Genomic DNA, 20,277 nt, shown 5'->3' on the forward strand with positions numbered 1-20,277 from the left:
CTGCGAGAGGAAGGCGGGCTGCGAGAGGAAGGCGGGCTGCGAGAGGAAGGCGGGCTGCGAGAGGAAGGCGGGCTGCGAGAGGAAGGCGGGCTGCGAGAGGAAGGCGGGCTGCGAGAGAAAGGCGGGCTGCGAGAGAAAGGCGGGCTGCGAGAGAAAGGCGGGCTGCGAGAGAAAGGCGGGCTGCGAGAGAAAGGCGGGCTGCGAGGGAGAAAAGCAGCAGGTTAATAACGCATTTTTAATTTTTGTATAGACATAATTAACAAGAACCACAAGAAAATTTTTACAAAGTCAGTGTCATGCATTTTTAAAGACTCTATCAGAAAATATAATGAGGCTGCTGTAGAATTTATTCTATGATACAGAGTATGATTTAATACGACAGCTTTCATTACAAGAGAATTGTGGAACATCAAAAATTAAACAGGTTATTGCCAGTGAGAGAAGTTCAATTGTAGCTAACAGTACAATTGCTAAATTAATTAAAGTAAGTGTGGAAGCAAAGTTTTAAAATCTAGATGTCAATGTTCATTCAAAGAAGACTACACTCACTCAAATGATGCTAGGACTGAAAGCAAATTGAAAAAAGCCTCTGACATCTGTTACGTATGGTCCTTAATTCAAGCACGAGATTCCGGACAGCAACATTAACAGTATTTATATACAGAGGATATTTAACACTCATCAAGTGTATGAAGTGTAAGAATGTGACCAATGTCGTATAGAGCTAATTCAGTGCACTTTGTAGTTGGTGGCACCTGCCACAGACAAACAATGTGAACTATAGCTAACTGCAACTAACAAGCACTATAATACTGACTGTCATGAATGTATTTACTGGTGCTCATACGAGGGCCAATAAGCTGCCTGCATTAACAGTGGTCAGAAATAGTGTACACTGAAAGATTGTGATTCATTTACTGGAAAGTTCATAATCACAACAGAAAAAAAACCTTGGCAGAACTGGGAAAATGCCATACTCACATTGTCTTGGCTGTCTCCTTCAAATTTTCCTTTTCCAGTCTTTGTTCTCACTACATCAAAGTGGTGTTTTATAACAATATCAGATGACTCCAGTCTGTGACCGAAAAGAGTGACATGGCCATTTTCAATGAACTTTTGAATGTCATCTTCTGAGAAGTCCTGTAACAAAAAGACACAGTGTTGGTACAACGAGTTAACTATTACATACTACAATCTTTTTTTACATACTTGTGTTTTTGGTACCCATAACAAATAATTTCTCCAACATTAATGACTGACACTAATTTACATGCTGCAAATACATTTCTCCATAAATTACAGCACCATAACTTCCTTCTAATCTTCAATTATTAGAGAAATATAAAATATGGTCATATCACAAAATATCGCTACTGTCTCATATCCTACAATATATTTCCTGGATACTACATTCATGTCGAGGTACTTCAAGACGTGGGACATGGTATTCAGTGTTGCCAAAGAGAACTTGAAACTACAATTATCAACACATTCCTTGTATATAATTAACAGAAGCCCACAAAAAGCATGGGAAAAATGTGACCTATGAATATGGTCAGAAGTGTAGCACTTAACAAAGCAGTAAAATTGAAACACAGTTAAATCAGAGTCCTCCTCTACCATTTTCACTCACAAATACATGCATTCAAACTGTAAAATCTATTTCAAATATTTATTAATGTTCATATTATTTTAAGACCTTCTTAAAATTCACATACAATAACAACAAGGACGCTAAAATAGAACAACTCAGGATTTTACTACAGACTGGTCCCTTACAAAAGACTGCATATTTCACAGAATATTAAATGTCATAACTACATTAATTTCATTGTCTTCTGAACCAGATGTGCAAGTTAGCTAGCCTCTGACTTTTGTCTGAAGATAAAATACGAGGGCGGTTCAGAAAGTAACCTCCGATTGGTCACAGTGCGGGTTGTGGGGGGAGTAGCGACGCCATCTGTGCGTTCACGCACTCAACAGGTCAGTCGGCATCAAGCCGTGGTCGAGTGAACGTCGTACCTGCGCTAGTTTAGTTTTTGTGGCAGTTTGAAATGTGTGCTGCAATAGAAAACCCCGCCAAATGTGAAGTGCGTGCTGTCATAAGGTTTTTTACAGCCAAAGGATATTCTGCAGCAGCTATTCATCGTGAGCTTTGTGCCGTGTACGGACCAAGAGTTATGAGTGAAGGAGTGGTCCGTGAATGGGTACGTTTATTTAAAAGTGGACGAGAAAACGTTCATGATGAAGAGAGGAGTGGTAGACCATCATTGGTGACTGACGAACTCGTTCAGACAGTTGATGCAAAAGTTCGTGAAAATCGACGTTTCTCAATGTCGGAGTTGTCTACTGGTTTTCCACAGATTTCTAAGACTCTCTTGTACGAGATAGTGACAGCAAGATTGGGTTACCGTAAGTTCTGTGCACGATGGGTGCCCAAAATTCTTACCGACCACCACAAAACTCAAAGAATGGCCTCTGCATTAGACTTTCTGTCACGTTATGAGGACGAAGGAGAACCATTGTTAAACAGAATCGTGACCGGTGACGAAACCTGGATTAAGTACGTGAACCCTGAGACAAAAGAACAATCAAAGATGTGGGCACATTCAAATTCGCCTACCAAACCAAGAAAAGCCTCGCAAGATTTTTCTGCCAGAAAACTGATGGCAACGGTGTTTTGGGATGCCAAAGGGGTGTTGTTGGTTGAATTCATGGAACGTGGTATGACCATTAATCAAGACGTGTACTGTGAAACAATAAAAAAGTTACGACGGGCTATACAGAACAAACGCCGTGGTATGCTGACTTCCGGTATCGTTTTTTTGCACGATAACGCCCGTCCTCACTCTGCTCGCAGAACAACGGCCCTTCTTGAGTCCTTCAAGTGGGACGTTATCAACCATCCACCTTACAGCCCAGACCTGGCGCCAAGTGATTATCACCTCTTCATGCATTTGAAGAAATGGCTCGGGTCACAGCGGTTTGATGACGACGAAGAGCTCAAAGATGCGGTCACAGGCTGGCTCCAGGCACAAGCGGGTGATTTTTATGCAGAAGGAATTTCAAAGCTTGTGAAGAGATACGATAAGTGCCTCAATCGCTATGGAGACTATGTAGAAAAATAGTGCAAAGATGTAGTTGTAAGATGTATACATTAAAATATTTTTATTTAACTTTGTGTATTTTTTTAAATCAACCGGAGGTTACTTTCTGAACGGCCCTCGTATAATCATCTAAAATATGGTACGCTGTAATCTAGTCAACAAAAGCAACACCCATATGAAATTTCTCTTGCTGGAGCAACAAAACAGGCATCCTCCACCTGAATGATGATGATGACATTGTCTTCATTCTGAAGATTGGTTTGATGCAGCTCTCCATGCTAGTCTATACTCTGAAAGCCCCTTCATCTCTGCAGAACTACTGCATGATATACCCACTTGAACCTGTTTATTGTACACAAATCTTGGTCTCCCTCTGCAACACTCGTTTACCTATCCCTCCCTCCATACCACCACCCCCTCACCTCCCCCCCCCCCCCCCCCCATCTTCCGCTATTACCTAACCAATGATTCCTTGATGCCTGAAGATGTGTCCTATCAACTGGTCACTTATTTTAGTTAATTTGTGTCAACTTTCTTTACTCGCTTCTCACTAATTCATTTTGTAAAAAGTCAGTAAAACTGTCACCAATATGAAAGTTGGTTTGAACACTACAGTGCTTCACTAGACACATCCCTATCAGAGGTGCTATACTGTTGCCTACCTCTTACTGTTGAACTTAGTATCCCAGGCAGTTATTGGGATTATGCATCTCTACGTTATTTATTGCTCTACCTATCTAATCTTCAGCATTCTTCTGTAGCACCACATTTGAAAAGCTTATCTCTCTTCTTGTCTGTACTGTTTATTGTCTCCGTTTCCCTCCCATACAAGGCTTCACCACAGACAAATACTTTAATAAGTTATAGTAATTTAATTCTTAAATTCCTTGCATGTTTCTTTATTTAACTGTAATCTTAGGTGTTTTTGTAATTAAGAAGTGCAATCTCGTGTTTTAGTAACTGTAAAGTGTATATTTGTGATGCCTGTAGAACAGTTATTTCTTTTGAATGGTCAGTAACACAGCTCAGTAAGGCATCAGCCTCCATGGTGACATCAGGAGGATAGCAAGTTACACAGTCAGCTTTATGTGTGTTTTTATACTTAATTCTTAAGTTAGTAGAGCTTGGACAGGTAGAATGGTGCAGGTGGAGCTGGCTGCAGCTCATGAACAGCTGAAGATGCTTTTGGCGACTGTCAGTCACCTTCAGGATGTTGCCTCGGGGTATAGCAATGACGGAGAATCTATCGTGTGTCACTCATTTTGCCCACAGGCTTGGCTGCAGAGGTAATCTGCAGTGTACTTGATGGGGTGGGTCTGCCCTCACCACAGGTTAGTAGTGGGTGGTAATACATTTTTGGTGCTCGAGGTGGAGAGTCAATGCAGAGGTTGCCCATCTGGCCTCACTTATTTACCCTGTACTGGTCCTTCAGCAGGGTCTGAGCAGGCAAACACAGGAGTGGGGTGGGGGATTTGTTACTTATTGGGAACTCCACTGTTAGGCACATTACAGAGACACTTACGGAAATAGCATCCAGGGCCACAAAGAAATATAATGTGTACTTGGTATATCTGCTGAGGAGGGGGAAGGGAGGCCTCATCCAAGATGCGGAGGAAGCCCTGCCTGAGGCTATCCAGCATGCAGGCTGCAGTCATCTGCAAGTTGTGGCTCATGTCAACACTTATGATGTCTGTTGCTTGGGCTCTGAGGCCATCCTCAATTTGCATGGGTGGCTGGTGGAAGTGTTAAAGACTGCTGGCCTCGTGCACCGTGTACAAGCACAGCTCACAATTTGCAACATAGTCTCCAGAATTGATCAGGGTCTTTTGGGTTGGAGCCGAGTGGAAAATACAACATAAAGTCAGAATTTTAACAGTAAATTGTAAAAATTTGTAACAAAGTTCCTGAATTTACTCCCTCAGAAAACCTTTCATGCTCAAATTGTTCTCAAAACAGAGAGCTGGCTGAAGTTGGAAGTAAAAAGATCTGAAATATTCCGTGAGACATGAAAAGTTTATCAAAAAGACAGATTAAATGCCACAGAATGGAGAGAGTTTGTTTATTGCAGTTAACAAAAATATTGTGTCTACTGAGGCCGAAATTGAGTCTGACTGTGAAGCTACCAGGGTGCATGTAACATGTCTAGGTGAACACACGTTAATTATTGGATGTTTTTACCAACCGATAAATTCCGCTGTGACAGTTTTACAATCATTCGAAGGAAGTCTATGCTCAGTAGCACAGAAATACCTACATCACGCAGCAGTAGTTGGAGGCAAGTATAGACTGTGACACCTATGGATTCATTGCAGGTGGTATAGACAAGCAGTCTTGTGAAGTACTTTTGAACGTGTTTTCCGAAAACTGTCTGGAGCAGCTGGTTCAACAGCCCACAACCAATGGAAATATTTTAGACCTTGTAGCTAAGAACAGGCCAGGCCTTGTCAAACTGAGTCACCAGAGACAGGGATGTCACCACAGTGATGATGGTTACTGAAGTTAATAAATCCCTCAAGAATGCTAGGAGAGTACTTCGGCCAGAAAGAGCAGATAAGCAGTATTTAGCATCCCACTTAGATAAGGAACAGACATCATTTACTTCCAATAGGATGGATGCAGAGGAATTATCGGCAAATTTTAAACGGATTGTAAATTGCACCCTGGATAAATATGTGCAAGTAAGTGGATTAAGGCCAGGAAATAGCCTCTATGATTTAATAACAAAATTTGCAGAATCCTGCAGAAGCAAAGACTGTTACACCCCTGTTTCAAAAAAGAACCTACCAACAATAACAGACAAAAGTTAGTACAAATGTGTGCATCTCTAAACAGATCGATGAATAAAGCATACAACAACTACCACCATCATACCTTAGCAAAAGATCTTGCCAAGACCCCCAGAAAATTCTGGTCCTATGTAAAATTGTTAAGAAGGCCTAAAGCTGCTACCAACTCACTTGTTAACCAGCCTGGTGTGGCGATAGAAGACAGCAAAAGAAAAACTGAAATTTTAAATTTTAGATTTAAGAAATCATTCACACAGGAGGATCGTACAAACATTTGGTCATTTGTCAGTCACACAGGTTCCGGCATGGAAGACACAGTAATAGGAACCCCTGGCATAGATGAACAACTGAAGGAATTGGATACAAGCGAGTCATCAGGTCTGGATGGATACCAGTTCAGTTTTATATAGATTATTCTTTGGTATATGTCCCTTACTTAGCTCACATTTAGTGTGAATCTCTCGTCCAGCACAAAGTCCTAAGCAACTGAAAAAAAGCCCAGGTGACTCCTGTACATAATAATTACAGACCTGTATCCTTATCATTAGTTTGCTGTAGAATTCTTGAACATATTCTCAGTTTGAATATAATACATTTCTTTAAGATGGAAAAGCTTCTGTCTATTAATCAGCACAGTTTTAGAAAGCACTGCTCATGTGAAACTCAGCTTGCCTTTTTTTTCACAATATCCTGCAAACCATAGGTGAAAGGCAACAAGCAGACTCTATATTCCTAGATTTCTGGAAAGTATTTGACATGGTAGCCCAATGTAGACTGTCAATGAAGTTACGAACATACTGAATAGGTTCCCATATACGAGAGTGGCTCGGAGACTTCTGAAGTAAGATAGTTGTCCTCGACAGCGAGTGTTCATCAGAAACACATGTATCATCAGAAGTGACACTGGAAGTGAGATAGGATTACTCGTATTCCCTTTATACATAAATGATCTGACAGACAAGGTAAGCACCAATCTGTGACTGTTTGCAGATGGTGGTGTACAAGAAGGTGTTGTCATTAAGTAACTGTTGGAGGATATAAGATGATTGAGACAAAACGTCTAGCTGTTGTGATGAATGCTAGCTTACTGCAGATGAGTAAGAAAACAATCCTGCAATGCTCGAATACAGCATTAGCAGTGTGCTGCTAGACAGAGTCACGTCAGTTAGATGTCTGGACATAATGCTGCAAAGCGGGATGTAATGGAACCAAGTGACGATGGTAATAGGGAAGGCAAATGGTGGACTTCAGTTTACTGGGAGAATTTTAGGAAAGTGTGGTTGTTTTGTACAGGAGACTGCAAACACAACACTGGTGGGACCCATCATTCTTGAACACTGCTAGAGTGTTTGGGATCCCCACCATATTGGATTAAAGGAATACATTGAAGGTCATTCCACATCAAAACACAAAATAATTCTAGAATTTGTAACCTTCTATTTCAGATTTTCACACAACTTTGCACATTTGCTTATACTTATATGAACTTCTGCAAAATCTTTTTGGTCTCAGACCACAACTTTATTTTATATCTAATTTTAAATGTAGTGATATTTGATAACTGGGCTCTGCAAGAATGTCAACGCAAAATGGTACTTATCTACATAAATGGCCATAACTCATGTGTTTATGAAGCTTACAATTTGGAATTTTCTCAGAAGTTAAGTAAGGCACATAGTTAACAGATATCCAGTTATTGAAGCAGTAGAGTTACATAGAATTTTTTTTTAAATATTAATGTATGTCATTGTTAATCTCAGAAAAATTGCGAGGACATGGAAAAACACTTGTCTCACATTTCTCCAACCTGCTGGGAACCTGATTTTGGTCTTAAATAATCTCCTAGATTGTAAGCTTTCTAATAAAATAAAATTTTTAATGGGTCTTCTGCTAATTGACACACACACACACACACACACACACACACACACACACACACACACACACACACCTGAAATCAAAATACTTTTTTCTAGATCTGAAATCAAAATACTTTTTTCTGTGATAGAAAAGGGTCATTTTAAGTAGGTTCATCCACTCACTGTTTCACTGCCTCACATGCAAGGGTATCAAATTAGTAGGTTGGTTGGTTGGTTTGTGGGATTAAAGGGACCAGACTGCGATGGTCATCGGTCCCTTTTTCCAAAAAATTAAAACCGCCCAAAGAGAATAAAAACGAACAGCAGGAAAGACGTCAGACGACACGGGACAAGAAAGACTCCGACAGAGATCAGACAAAACAAATTAAAACACACAGAGAGTGACGGTGGTTGGCCGACCATAGAGAGAAAAAAAAGAGGAAAAGCCAACCACCAAGAACACGTTAAAAACTCAGTTTAAAATCAGAGGCTAAAAGCCAGAATCAACACTAAAAAACATAAACACTTGATTAAACGATAAAAACCCCCTGCCCGAATAAAACGCAAAACTAAGTCCACCATGGCAGAGTCATCTTGTAAAAGGGCAGGGAGCATATCAGGCAGCGCAAATGTCTGCCTGAGCACAGTTAAAAGCGGACAAGTTACTAAAATGTGCACCACCGTCAAAACCGCCCCACAGCGACAGAGAGGCGGGTCCTCACGACGCAATAAATAACTGTGAGACAGTTGGGTGTGGCCAATGCGGAGCCAACAAAGAACAACTGAATCTCTGCGAGTGGCTCGCATGGATGACTGCCACACACGCGTCGTTGCCTTGAGAGAACGGAGTTAGTTTGGCGTCCCAAAGCGAGAGAACTTCGCGGCGGAAGACTGCCCGCAAATCAGTCTCCGGGAGGTCGATGTCCAGGGTGGGTTCACTGGTGGCCTGTTTGGCCAGGCGGTCAACATGTTCATTGCCCGGGATACCGACATGACCGGGGGTCCACACAAAGACCACAGAGCAGCCGCAATGGGCAAGAAAATGCAGGGACTCGTGGATAGCCATCACCAGACAAGAACGAGGGAAACACTGGTTGAGAGTTCGTAAACCGCTCAGGGAATCGCTACAGATGACGAAGGACTCACCTGAGCAGAAGCGGATATACTCTAGGGCACGAAAGATGGCGACCAGCTCAGCAGTAAAAACGTCGCAGCCAGCTGGCAATGAATGTTGTTCATGGTGATCCCCTAGAGTCAGAGCATAACCGACATGACCATCAACCATCGAGCTGTCGGTGTAAACAAATCCAGAGCCCTGATACGTGGCCAGGATGGAATAAAAGTGGCATCGAAAGGCCTCCGGAGGGACTGAGTCCTTCGGGCTCTGTGCCAAATCGAGCCGAAGGCAAGGGCGAGGCACACACCATGGGGGCGTGCGCAGAGGTGCCCGGAAAGGAGGTGGAACTGGGAAAAACCCAAGCCCAGAGAGGAGCTCTTTGGTGCGTACGGCGATCGGACAACCCGACCGGGGCCAACGGTCTGGCAGATGGACGACTGACTGCGGGAACAGGACACGGTAATTTGGATGCCCAGGCAAGCTAAAAACATGGGCAGCATAAGCCGCCAGTAATGTTGGCGCCTCAGTTGCAGTGGAGGGACACCTGCCTCGACAAGTATGCTGTCCACAGGGCTGGTGCGGAAGGCACCAGTGGCAAGTCGGATCCCGCTGTGTAGTATTGGGTCCAGCACCTGCAACGCAGATGGAGATGCTGAGCCATAAGCCAGGCTCCCATAATCCAGATGGGACTGGATTAACGCCTGGTAGAGCCGCAACAGGGTAGATCGGTTGGCGCCCCAGCAGGTGTGGCTCAAGCATCTCAGAGCGTTTAGATGCCGCCAACACGCCTGTTTAAGCTGCCGGATATGAGGCAGCCAAATCAACTGGGCATTGAAAACCACCCCCAAAATCCTGTGTGATTCCACCACTGAAAGAAGTTCGCCAGCAAGATAAAGCCATGGCTCCGGGTGAACAGTACGTCGCCGGCAGAAATGCATAACGCAGGACTTTGCTGCCGAAAACTGAAAACCACGCGCTACAGCCCAAGACTGCGCCTTGCGGATTGCGCCCTGTAGATGACGTTCAGCAGCTGCAATGCCAATAGAGCTATAGTAAAGGCAGAAGTCGTCAGCATACAGGGAAGTGGAGACAGAATTGCCCACGGCCGCAGCGAGCCCGTTAATGGCTATTAAAAACAGGCAGACACTTAAAACAGAACCCTGTGGCACACCGGTCTCCTGGACATGGGAGGAACTATATGAAGCCGCGCGGAAGGTACGATACGACAGAAAATTGCAGATAAAAATCGGCAGAGGACCCCGAAGACCCCATCCATGAAGCGTAGAAAGGATGTGATGATGCCATGTCATATCGTACGCCTTCTGCATGTCGAAAAAGACAGCGACCAGGTGCTGATGGCGGGCAAAGGCAGTACGGATGGCCGACTCCAGGCTCACCAGATTGTCGGTGGCGGAGCGGCCTTTACGGAACCCACCCTGAGACGGAGCCAGAAGGCCCCGAGACTCCAGTACCCAATTCAAGCGCCGGCTCACCATCCGTTCAAGCAACTTGCAAAGAACGTTGGCGAGGCTAATGGGACGGTAGCTGTCCACCTCCAGAGGGTTCTTTCCAGGTTTCAAAACGGGGATGACAATGCTTTCCCGCCATTGCGACGGAAACTCCCCCACGACCCAAAGACGGTTGTAAAGGTCGAGGAGGCGTCGCTGGCAGTCCACTGAAAGGTGTTTCAGCATCTGACAGTGGATGCCATCTGGCCCAGTAGCGGTATCAGGGCAAGCGGCTAGGGCACTGCGAGATGCCCACTCACTGAATGGAGCATTGTATGATTCCGGGTGGTGGGTGCGAAACGAAAGGCTCCGACGGTCCATCCGCTCTTGAATGGAGCGGAAGGCCTGGGGGTAATTCGCAGAAGCGGAACTCATAGCAAAATGCTCTGCTAAGCGGGTTGCAATGACGTCGGAGTCAGTACAAACTGCTCCATTCAGTGAGAGCGCAGGGACGCTGACAGGGGTCCGATAGCCGTAGACGCGTTGAATCTTGGTCCAGACATGCGATGGAGTGACATGGAGGCCAATGGTGGACACATACCGCTCCCAGCACTCCTTCTTGCCTTGGCGGATAAGTAGGTGGGCCCGCGCACGCAGCCGTTTGAAGGCGATAAGGTGGTCTATGGAGGGATGTCGCTTGTGACGCTGGAGCGCCCGCCGGCGATCTTTAATCGCTTCAGCGATCTCAGGCGACCACCAAGGCACAGCCCTCCGCCGAGGGGACCCAGAAGAACGGGGAATGGCAGATTCGGTGGCAGTAACAATGCCGGTGGTGACCAATTGAACCACCGCATCAATGTCATCACTAGAGAGAGGCTCAATAGCGGCAGTGGAGGAAAACAAGTCCCAGTCAGCCTTATTCACAGCCCATCTGCTGGGGCCCCAGAAGAGTGACGTGGTGGCAGTGACAGAAAGATCGGAAAGTGGTCACTGCCACACAAGTCGTCATGCACACTCCATTGGACAGACGGGAAGAGGCGAGGGCTACAGATAGAAAGGTCGATGGCGGAGTACGTGCCATGCGCCATGCTGAAGTGTGTCAAGGAACCATCATTTAGAAGTGAAAGATCGAGCTGTGCCAATAAATGCTCAATGGTGGCGCCTCGACCTGTTGCCACTGACCCACCCCACAGAGGGTTATGGGCGTTGAAGTCGCCCAGTAACAAGAAAGGTGATGGCAATTGGGCTAGCAGCGCAGCCAGCTCATGCTGCGCGACATCACCATCCGGTGGAGGGTAAAGACTGCAGACGGTAATAGCCTGTGGCGTCCACACCCTAACAGCAACAGCCTCTAAAGCTGTTTGTAGAGGGACAGACTCGCTGCGAAGAGAGTTAAGGACATAGATGCAGACGCCACCAGACACCCTTTCATATGCTGCTCGGTTCTTATAATAACCCCAATAGCCACGGAGGGCGGGGGTTCGCATTGCTGGAAACCATGTTTCCTGAAGAGCAATGCAGAAGAAAGGGTGAAGGCTGATAAGTTGGCGAAGTTCAGCTAGATGGTGGAAGAAACCGCTGCAGTTCCACTGGAGGATGGTATTGTCCATGGCTGAGAAAGGCGTGACGGGACTGGAAAGGCAGATTACGCCACTGGGTCACCTGCTGCCTCCGATTGAGCACCTGTGCTAGTGCTATTCATGGCGTCTGAGGGATTCAAATGGTTCAAATGGCTCTGAGCACTATGGGACTTAACAGCGTCTGAGGGACCGGCGAGATCGAGGTCCTCAGCGGACGCAAGAATCTCCACCTCGTCCTCAGACGCAGAGCTGGAAGGTTGCGGTGGGGCGGCTGCCACCGCGAGTTCCTTGGGCTTAGAACTCTTCTTCTTGGATTTCTCACGCTGCTCCTTGGGTTTAACTGGCCGGGAGGGCTTCACCGATTCAGTCTCCGGGACTGAGGAGGATTGTGAAGCCCTTCAACCAGCTGATTGTGGGCACTGACGCCACTGTCGGTCGTCAACCTTCCCGCTGGTGGAAACCTGGGAAGGGAAGGACCCAAGGGAGCCCTTGCGAGTGTGAGAAGCCGAAGAAGTTGGAGACTTCTCCGGCTTAGAAGCGGGGACGGACGTCCCCGATGGGGGGGACGGTGTTGCTCCTGAGGTAGGAGGCGCAGGAGCAACCCGGTGGGTAGAGCCCCCCCCACTGGCAAGGGGGCAGGAGGAGTTGTACCACTCACAGGATGTAATCGGTCGTATTTCCTTTTGGCCTTAGTATAAGTCAGTCGGTCCACGGTCTTATATTCCATGATTTTGCGCTCTTTCTGGAATATTCTGCAGTCTGGCGAGCAAGGTGAATGGTGCTCCCCGCAGTTGACACAGATGGGAGGCGGGGCACATGGAGTATCGGGATGAGATGGACGTCCGCAATTTCGACATGTGAGGCTGGAAGTGCAGCGGGAAGACATATGGCCGAACTTCCAGCACTTGAAGCACCGCATCGGGGGAGGGATATAGGGCTTGACGTCACATAGGTAGAATTAGTATATTTAAGTATAACTCATTCAGGTCATATCTGTTTGTGGTGTGGCCCTGTCATTCCACTTGTATACAGTATGTTTTAAGTGAATTAGTGCTCAGTGAATTGCAATGGAAAATGTGAATTCATGCACTGCTGGAAAATTACTAAAAACATAATATCATGTGACAACCTATATCTTAATTAAAACTCTGCAAAAAAAATAGAAGAGCTGAGTGGGAACCAACTAGATCTGATATTGCTGCAATCCGATACCAGCTTTCCACAAGGTCAAGGAAGTGCTACTATATGTGGATGTCACAGATACTATTACTTAAAAGTTTCTGAAAGTCATCAGAGAACTTGTCATGATCCATTCAAAACACACAGACAAATAGTTAAAAAACTTCGAGGTCATTTTGCCTGTCTTTGTCTACAACATTAAGTACTATAAGAATCTACATAAAACCACGCCAAAAACTGCGCACAACATGTCGTAAGATTTGTGAACAGAAAACTGACTCAGTGATAGAAATGAAAGTGATGCAGATGACCCAGAGGTGACATTTCACGAATCACTACTAAAAAGTCAAGGTATTGAGGATGCAATAAAACTTCACATGATTTGGGGTGATCTCCATTAAAACTTCACGCCATTCCAAATCGCAGCAAGGCTTCATATCGAAAAAAGAAGGTAGACAAAGTGAAGCATGTTTTGGAATGAAAAGTGTGCCAGGCATTAATTGCAGTACTGAAGATTCTGACTGTAGAGAAGAAAAATTTGATGATGAAAGATTTTGATGTCATAATATTCTTAATGAAAGAAAAACTGGCTAGTGTAAGAGTACCTGAAGAAATTCAAATTTTAACTTTAGCTCCACCCTCTCAGTCAAAAGAAAACAATGTCAGAATTCAATGTTAGTGAGTATGTGGTTCAACAAGCAAGCATTTTTGCATCCCCAACAGTACCCAGCATCTAATTACCACCCTGTAACTCTGAGGCGGAGTTTTTGTGCAATTGTTCATAAATCAAATGACGAAGTCTGTATCTGCCTCATCCCATGATGATCCCCTGTCTAGTTTCCTCGTCGCGTGCCAGCAAACACTGGTTAATGGGTGCAGTCTGGCAGAACATTTGCATGGGTGCCAGCCAGGTGCAGGGTATTTACTCCAAGTCGCAGACCCCGGTCCGTCATGGCACATTGCATCTTCCTCATGAGGCTGCTGTTTGTGCCCAGTCTTCTAGCCAGTGGGGTAGTTTCTGGGTGTAGTAGTCAGCTGACCCGTCATCCCAATCACTTGTATCTCAAATTGCTGGACCGTCACGATTCATACTATGCTTTCTTCCATTCTCATCTGCAGTAGGGAATATTGCTTTGGGGAGATTCCCCATGAACTAAGATTTATTTTTAGATGGCAGAAGAAAGCAACCTGACATAATTTAGGATTAGCACCTCGAGATACCTGTTCAAACAACTTTCGATGTCCTGGCATAATGACAGTGCCTAGCCTGTACATTTACAAGGTAGTGCTCAATTTCTATTACAGGCTTCTAGGGGTTGTGGAGGGGGCTTAGTAGAGAAGGTTTTGATGAGGAACCCATGTTCAGAAATGTACCGATGGATGTAAAATAAGTCTGAAGGTCAGATAACTTTCAAATCTTGTGCTTCAAAGTACACACATGGTGGAGGCAATGAGCTCTGACTTTTGTTCTCTTTAGGGGGCCATGTAATGGGCAATGTTTCGAGTACTTGCCCATGGGTTCCCTTCTATGTGATGAAGGATGTCCTCATCAAAGCTGAGATTGCAACACATCCACAAAACACCACAGGCAACCCTCCTACTACCTGCAAATGTACCAGTTTCTCACAGCCACTGTTATAGTGGGATGAAAATGGTATGTGTTATAATTACAACAGAGACTGATGATGGTGCCCTCTTCTCTGTTTGTGTATATATCATGAATTGGGAAATCTAAGAGTGATCTGATCTTCAAACTTATTTTGTATTTGTACATTTCTGGGCATGGATTCCTCATCAAAACGTTATCTACTGAGTCGTCTTTATAATCCCTAGAAGCCTGTAATAGGAACAGCAAAATACCCTGTACAACTGTGTAACATGTGCCAGAGAAACCTGGAAAAAAAATCAACATGAGATGTAAACACATATGTACACAATACTGGACACAGTCACTTGTGGGCTTTGTCTTCCTATAGTTCATAATAACTGTAAGTACATAAGCATAGCATTTTTTAGTAAATTATCATACTGAGCTTGTACACAACCAATAAAAAAATAAATAAATATAAAAAGTGTATTACAAACTTTGGTAAAACAGTGAATTCTATTCAACTGAAGAACTCCTTGAAAATAATCATTATAATATACTACTGACCCAGCCTGGCTTCACATGCATACCACTGAGTAACTAGATAGCACTAAGTATCTATGGCTGGATGAATTGTGTGGCACAGCAATAATCTTTTCATAGCCACTGCATGGAATTATTAATAATGTTTAGAGAGCAACATTTAGCAAGTGAAAAAAATCACTTCCGTATAACTTAAACAATGTAAGCTGCGCATGGCAGCAAAGTTCTCAGGAAGCACGTATGTCCCGCGTCCCATATTTAATTGGCATTTGGACTGACATCTCATGGGAATGATGGGAGTTGCGAGCTATTACACCACTTGGGAAACCATGACTCTGTCTTATCTGTTACTGAAAACCGTATCTAAGTCCCTAAAGCAGTTTGTGAGATTAGCCTACACATACAGACAGGAAAAAGCAGTGGGAGCCTTTAATTTATAAAATGCATAGAAAAAGATATGTATACATGTATAGAATGTGGTACTAATAGTTTTGTGTCACTCAATGGTCACTAGTGTAAGTCCTTCAATCAGATGCCACTTTACATGCGTACTGCAAAATACTGTCTTCATCCACAAAGATGTGTGAGCAGCATAAAAGAGTAAAAACCCCAGAATGGATGTAAGAAGCCTACTCGCTTATTCACATCTAACATGGTCAAGTATCTCTCTAAAACCAGCTGTGTTAATATAACTATGGTGATCAGATCAATGTTTATGCTGCACACGTTAGAGGGGGCATCTTACTCCCAAGGAGCACGCATCTGAAAACTAAAGATGAAACCGTGTGCCTACCAGTACATGTGCTATGAAAAGCAACTCACTTGACATTAAAATTCTTCACACTCAGTTCTAATAGATATGAAAAGGATTCTAAAGGCTACACTGACTTCATAGAAGTGAAAAGTTTATTGTCTCTATTACAAGCCACGCTACATTCCTAATGTTCCTAAGCACACTTACTGATGCTCCCTCTTATTTCAGCTTGTTTTTTACCTTTCTGAGGTAACCACTGCTTCTACCAATCTTTGCTAATGACTCGCTTCTAATATCAATGAGTCCTCAATCCTGTGGATGAACACTCTAACACTTAACCGATTTATTGAACTTCCCACAGCAAGCATCCATGTATCGTCCTACCATGTCTGATGTCCAGACATGACTCCCCACTACTACTTGCCTTCCACACTGCCCATAATGATTGGTGCCGAACCAAGCAGCTCGATCATTGATGGTTCACCTGCCGACAGTGCTGCTGCGCTAGGCTGCTCCATGTAAGGTACACATATCGATACACAGGGTGTAATTATATCTGTAATCTTACATGGAAAATGACAATAAGCCACACAAACATGACAATGGTATCTAAGAACGAATGTGTCGCCACTGCAAGGAGCAGTGAACACCAAACAGATGCTCTTGATTGAGCAGCAACAGCTTGTGCTGCAAGTTCTGCCATTCATTGGTAGATGCCAATGGCATTGTTTTCTGAGTGGCAGTTGACGTTGGTACATCACAGTTATGTCAATTCGTGCAAAACATTTTTGAATTACACAAACAAACCTTCCTTATAAATCAATCTAGCTATAAATAAAAACCATTATCAAAATCCCTACAGTAGATCCTGAAATCAGCAGCACCATGCAGACAGAAGCAAACAGGGGACTTCAATTTAGATATGTGTGGAGATGTTTTTCCTAAGTAATAAAGAAGACCTTGTAGTTCTAAAACAAATTATTTTCTGTGATCATATATGTAAATTGATTATATATGAAAGTTAACTCTATTGTAACCTTACATGGATACAATTGTATGAAATATACTAAGACGAATACAGAATTTGATTAAAAATAATAACAATAATAATAATAATAATAATAATAATAATAATAAAAAAATGCCAGCCATCAGTTTTGATGAGAATAAAAATGCTTCCAACAATGGATTCACCAAAGGGTGGACTTTACAATGTGGAATACTTTGAAGGTTATAAGGTTTTTTGTAAAATTTGATTGATATATACAGCTTTTATCACTTATTTATGGTACCCTCTTGTACATGAAGCTCATGGAGTACAATACTTAAAGGGGAGTATTATAAGAAGATTTGAGTACCTTTACTGCTTCTGTGATTGTCTTCAATTCACTCTTGAAACGGACTCCCAGTTCCTTGTAATTAGGCTCAGCCTTTCTCACTACTCCATAGCCAGCCATATCAGTTGTCAAGGTCACGTGGCGAACATTGAGCTCCTCAGCAATGTACCTCCTCAGACGCATCAGATCTGTTATGCACTTTTCATCTGGATGTATTATTATCATGCTAGGCAGTGGGTACTGCAAATGAAACAAGGCTATTCAAAACTTTCCACTAAAAAAATTATCTGTCAAATTTTGTACCATACTTTACCTTGACTGGAACTGTCTTCCTATCACGTATTACACGGCCCAAGTCTATTACAGTTTGCATTCTTGCAACAGTTTTTTCTACATCACTATCAATGCAGGTTTCTCTGAAAAACAAAATGTTAAGTATTAACTGTGTTTCCCTCCACTAACAACATTATTACAGTAACCATTAACCACTTCTGTGAAGCGTGTATAATAATTGTACTTCTATTACACTGGCATACATGTCATGCAAACATCACCAGTTGAGGAGTGGCACCGTATTTGCAATAACTTTTACTCTCCATTGCAATTATGTACTAAATGTTAAATGCAATGCAAAAACCAGTCAAAATATAGCGCAGCTTATTTGATGCCAATGGAAAACTACAGGGTGTCCCAAATTTTAGGTCGAAAATTATGAAGATTGTACATGATCCTTTTCATCATATCAAACACAGCTATTGTGGCAGTTGAGAAGACTGTCATGGTTAAAAGAGGGTTCATATTTAAACAGCACAAACTGTAGGAACTTTGCCACAACAGTACTGCACTAGGTAATGCAGATGTGTGTGTCCAAAATCATTCAGCCCTTTATTTACGGTAAATGAGTAACTGCTACTCCACCAGTCCTCCCCACATTATTTTCATCAGAGAGTGCATTTTGTGGACATGTTTATAGATATTTATTGATGAATCTTTTCCCACACGATGCAAAACCACCTCCCCAAATTCTATTTTATGAACGATTCTTTGTTGAGACTCTCGCCCAGCTTTCTGTGGCTTGAGTGGCTCTATTTCTCAAGTTTCCATCCGTAAACTCATTCAGTTTTCAAGACACTACATCATGCTGCACCATACATTAAAATCATGTCTTGATGTCCCTGTAATGAGTGATGCTCCATTTTCTACAGATATGAAATGTAAACGAGAGTAAACTATGTTAAGGAAATGTCACAGAGAAATGCATATTGTCTTCTGAGGCAGCATCGCCAATGCTGATGTTGTATATTATGAAAGAATAAGCAATTTGAAAATATACACTTCATACACATTGCTCATTTGAGACCTTGAACCTCTTGAAATTGCCCTTTTATGACCAGTGGTTTCTTAGCTCCCAATATATAGAATAGCATCCTCTACAGACTGTACAAAGGTTTTTGACACTGTGCAGAAGGTGATCAAGTCAATACCAAAGACAGACAGTGTCACAGAAGCCTATGAGCTGCAACAACCAAGGTGACTTCTCAGCAAGCAGAACAGATTCAGATGCACATATGAATTATGGTGTATTACGTTTCTGGATAACTGTAGTGTACGTAAAATATCAAACCAACAGTACGGATGACATAATAATAAGCAGCCTTGGCATAGAGAAACAACTGAAACAGCTGAAACTAAGTAAGCTGCCAGGTCCGGATGGAATACCAATTCAGTTTTACAAAGAGTGCTCTACGTCACTGGCCCCTTACTTAGTTTTCATTTCTTGCGAATCTCTTCAGCGACGCAAAGTGCCAAGTGACTGGAAAAAGCACAGGTGACTCCTGTATATCAGAAGGGGAAAAGAATGGACCTGTTAAATTACAGACCAATATCCTAAACATTGGTGTGCTGCAGAATCCTAAAGCATATTACGAGTTCAAATATAATAAATTTCCTAGAGACCAAAAAGCTTATGTCCATGAATCAGCACCGTTTTTTCTCACATGATATACTGCGAACTATGGATGAAGAGCAACAGGCAGATTCCACATTTCTAGATTTCCGAAAACCATTCGAATTGGTAACCCGCTGCAGACTGTTAACGGAGGTACAAGTGTATGGAATAGGTTCCCAGACATTTGACTGGCTCAAAGACTACTTACGTAACTGAACCCAGTATGTTGTCCTCGTGGAGACTGGTAACATCAGGGGGGTGCTCCAAGGAACTGTGATAGGATCGTTGCTATTTTGTACATACATACAAGATCTGGCAGACAAGGTGCAGTTGTTCACTGATGATGATGTGGTGTAGAGGAAGGTGTAGAAGATCAGTAACTGTAGGATGACAGAAGATGACCTACACAAAATTTCTAGTTCGTGTGGTGAATGGCAGCTGGCCCTAAATGTAGAAAAATATAAATTAAAGTGGATGAGTAGGAAAAACAAACCCTTAAGTTAGGATACAGCATTAGTAGTGTCCTGCTTGACAGTCACATTGTTTAAATATCTGTCCATAACATTGCAAAGAGATATGAAATGGAATGAGCATGTGAGGATTGTGGTAGGGAAGGCGAATGGTCGACTTTGGTTTATTTGGAGAACTTTATGAAAGTGTGGTTCATCTGTAAAGGAGACCACGTACAGGACCCTAGTGCAACATATTCTTGAGTGCTGCTCGAGTGTGGGGGATCTGCAGCAGGTTGGATTGAAAAAAGACATCAGAGCAGTTCAGAGGCCAGCTGCTAGATTTGTTACTGTTAGGTTTGATCGGCATGCAAGCATCGCAGATGTGATTCAGGAACTCAAGTGAGAATCCCTGGAGGGAAGAAGTCATTTCTTTCAAAGAACCCTACTGAGAAAGGTTAGAGAACTGGCATTTGAAGCTGATTGTAGAACAACCCTACTGCCACCAACATACATTTTACACAGTGACCACAAAGATAAGGTACTAGAAATTAGACCTCATATGGAGAAATATAGACAGTC

The 20,277-nt window shown here is 43.3% G+C and overlaps 1 protein-coding gene across 2 annotated transcripts in view; it reads right to left on the reverse strand.

Annotated features, from left to right (window-relative positions):
• LOC124554826 (isoleucine--tRNA ligase, cytoplasmic) overlaps window positions 1-20,277 on the reverse strand; it is a 185,075-nt gene that overhangs the window by 49,032 nt on the left and 115,766 nt on the right. For both annotated transcript variants that reach the window (XM_047128492.1, XM_047128491.1), the window contains 3 exons: window positions 17,612-17,714; window positions 17,320-17,538; window positions 982-1,140 (listed from right to left, as the gene is read on the reverse strand). In XM_047128492.1, coding sequence (XP_046984448.1) covers window positions 982-1,140; window positions 17,320-17,538; window positions 17,612-17,714 — 481 coding nt within the window. The remainder of the gene's footprint in view (window positions 1-981; window positions 1,141-17,319; window positions 17,539-17,611; window positions 17,715-20,277) is intronic.

Source organism: Schistocerca americana, chromosome X (assembly GCF_021461395.2).
Source record: "Schistocerca americana isolate TAMUIC-IGC-003095 chromosome X, iqSchAmer2.1, whole genome shotgun sequence".
Lineage (NCBI taxonomy): Eukaryota > Metazoa > Arthropoda > Insecta > Orthoptera > Acrididae > Schistocerca > Schistocerca americana.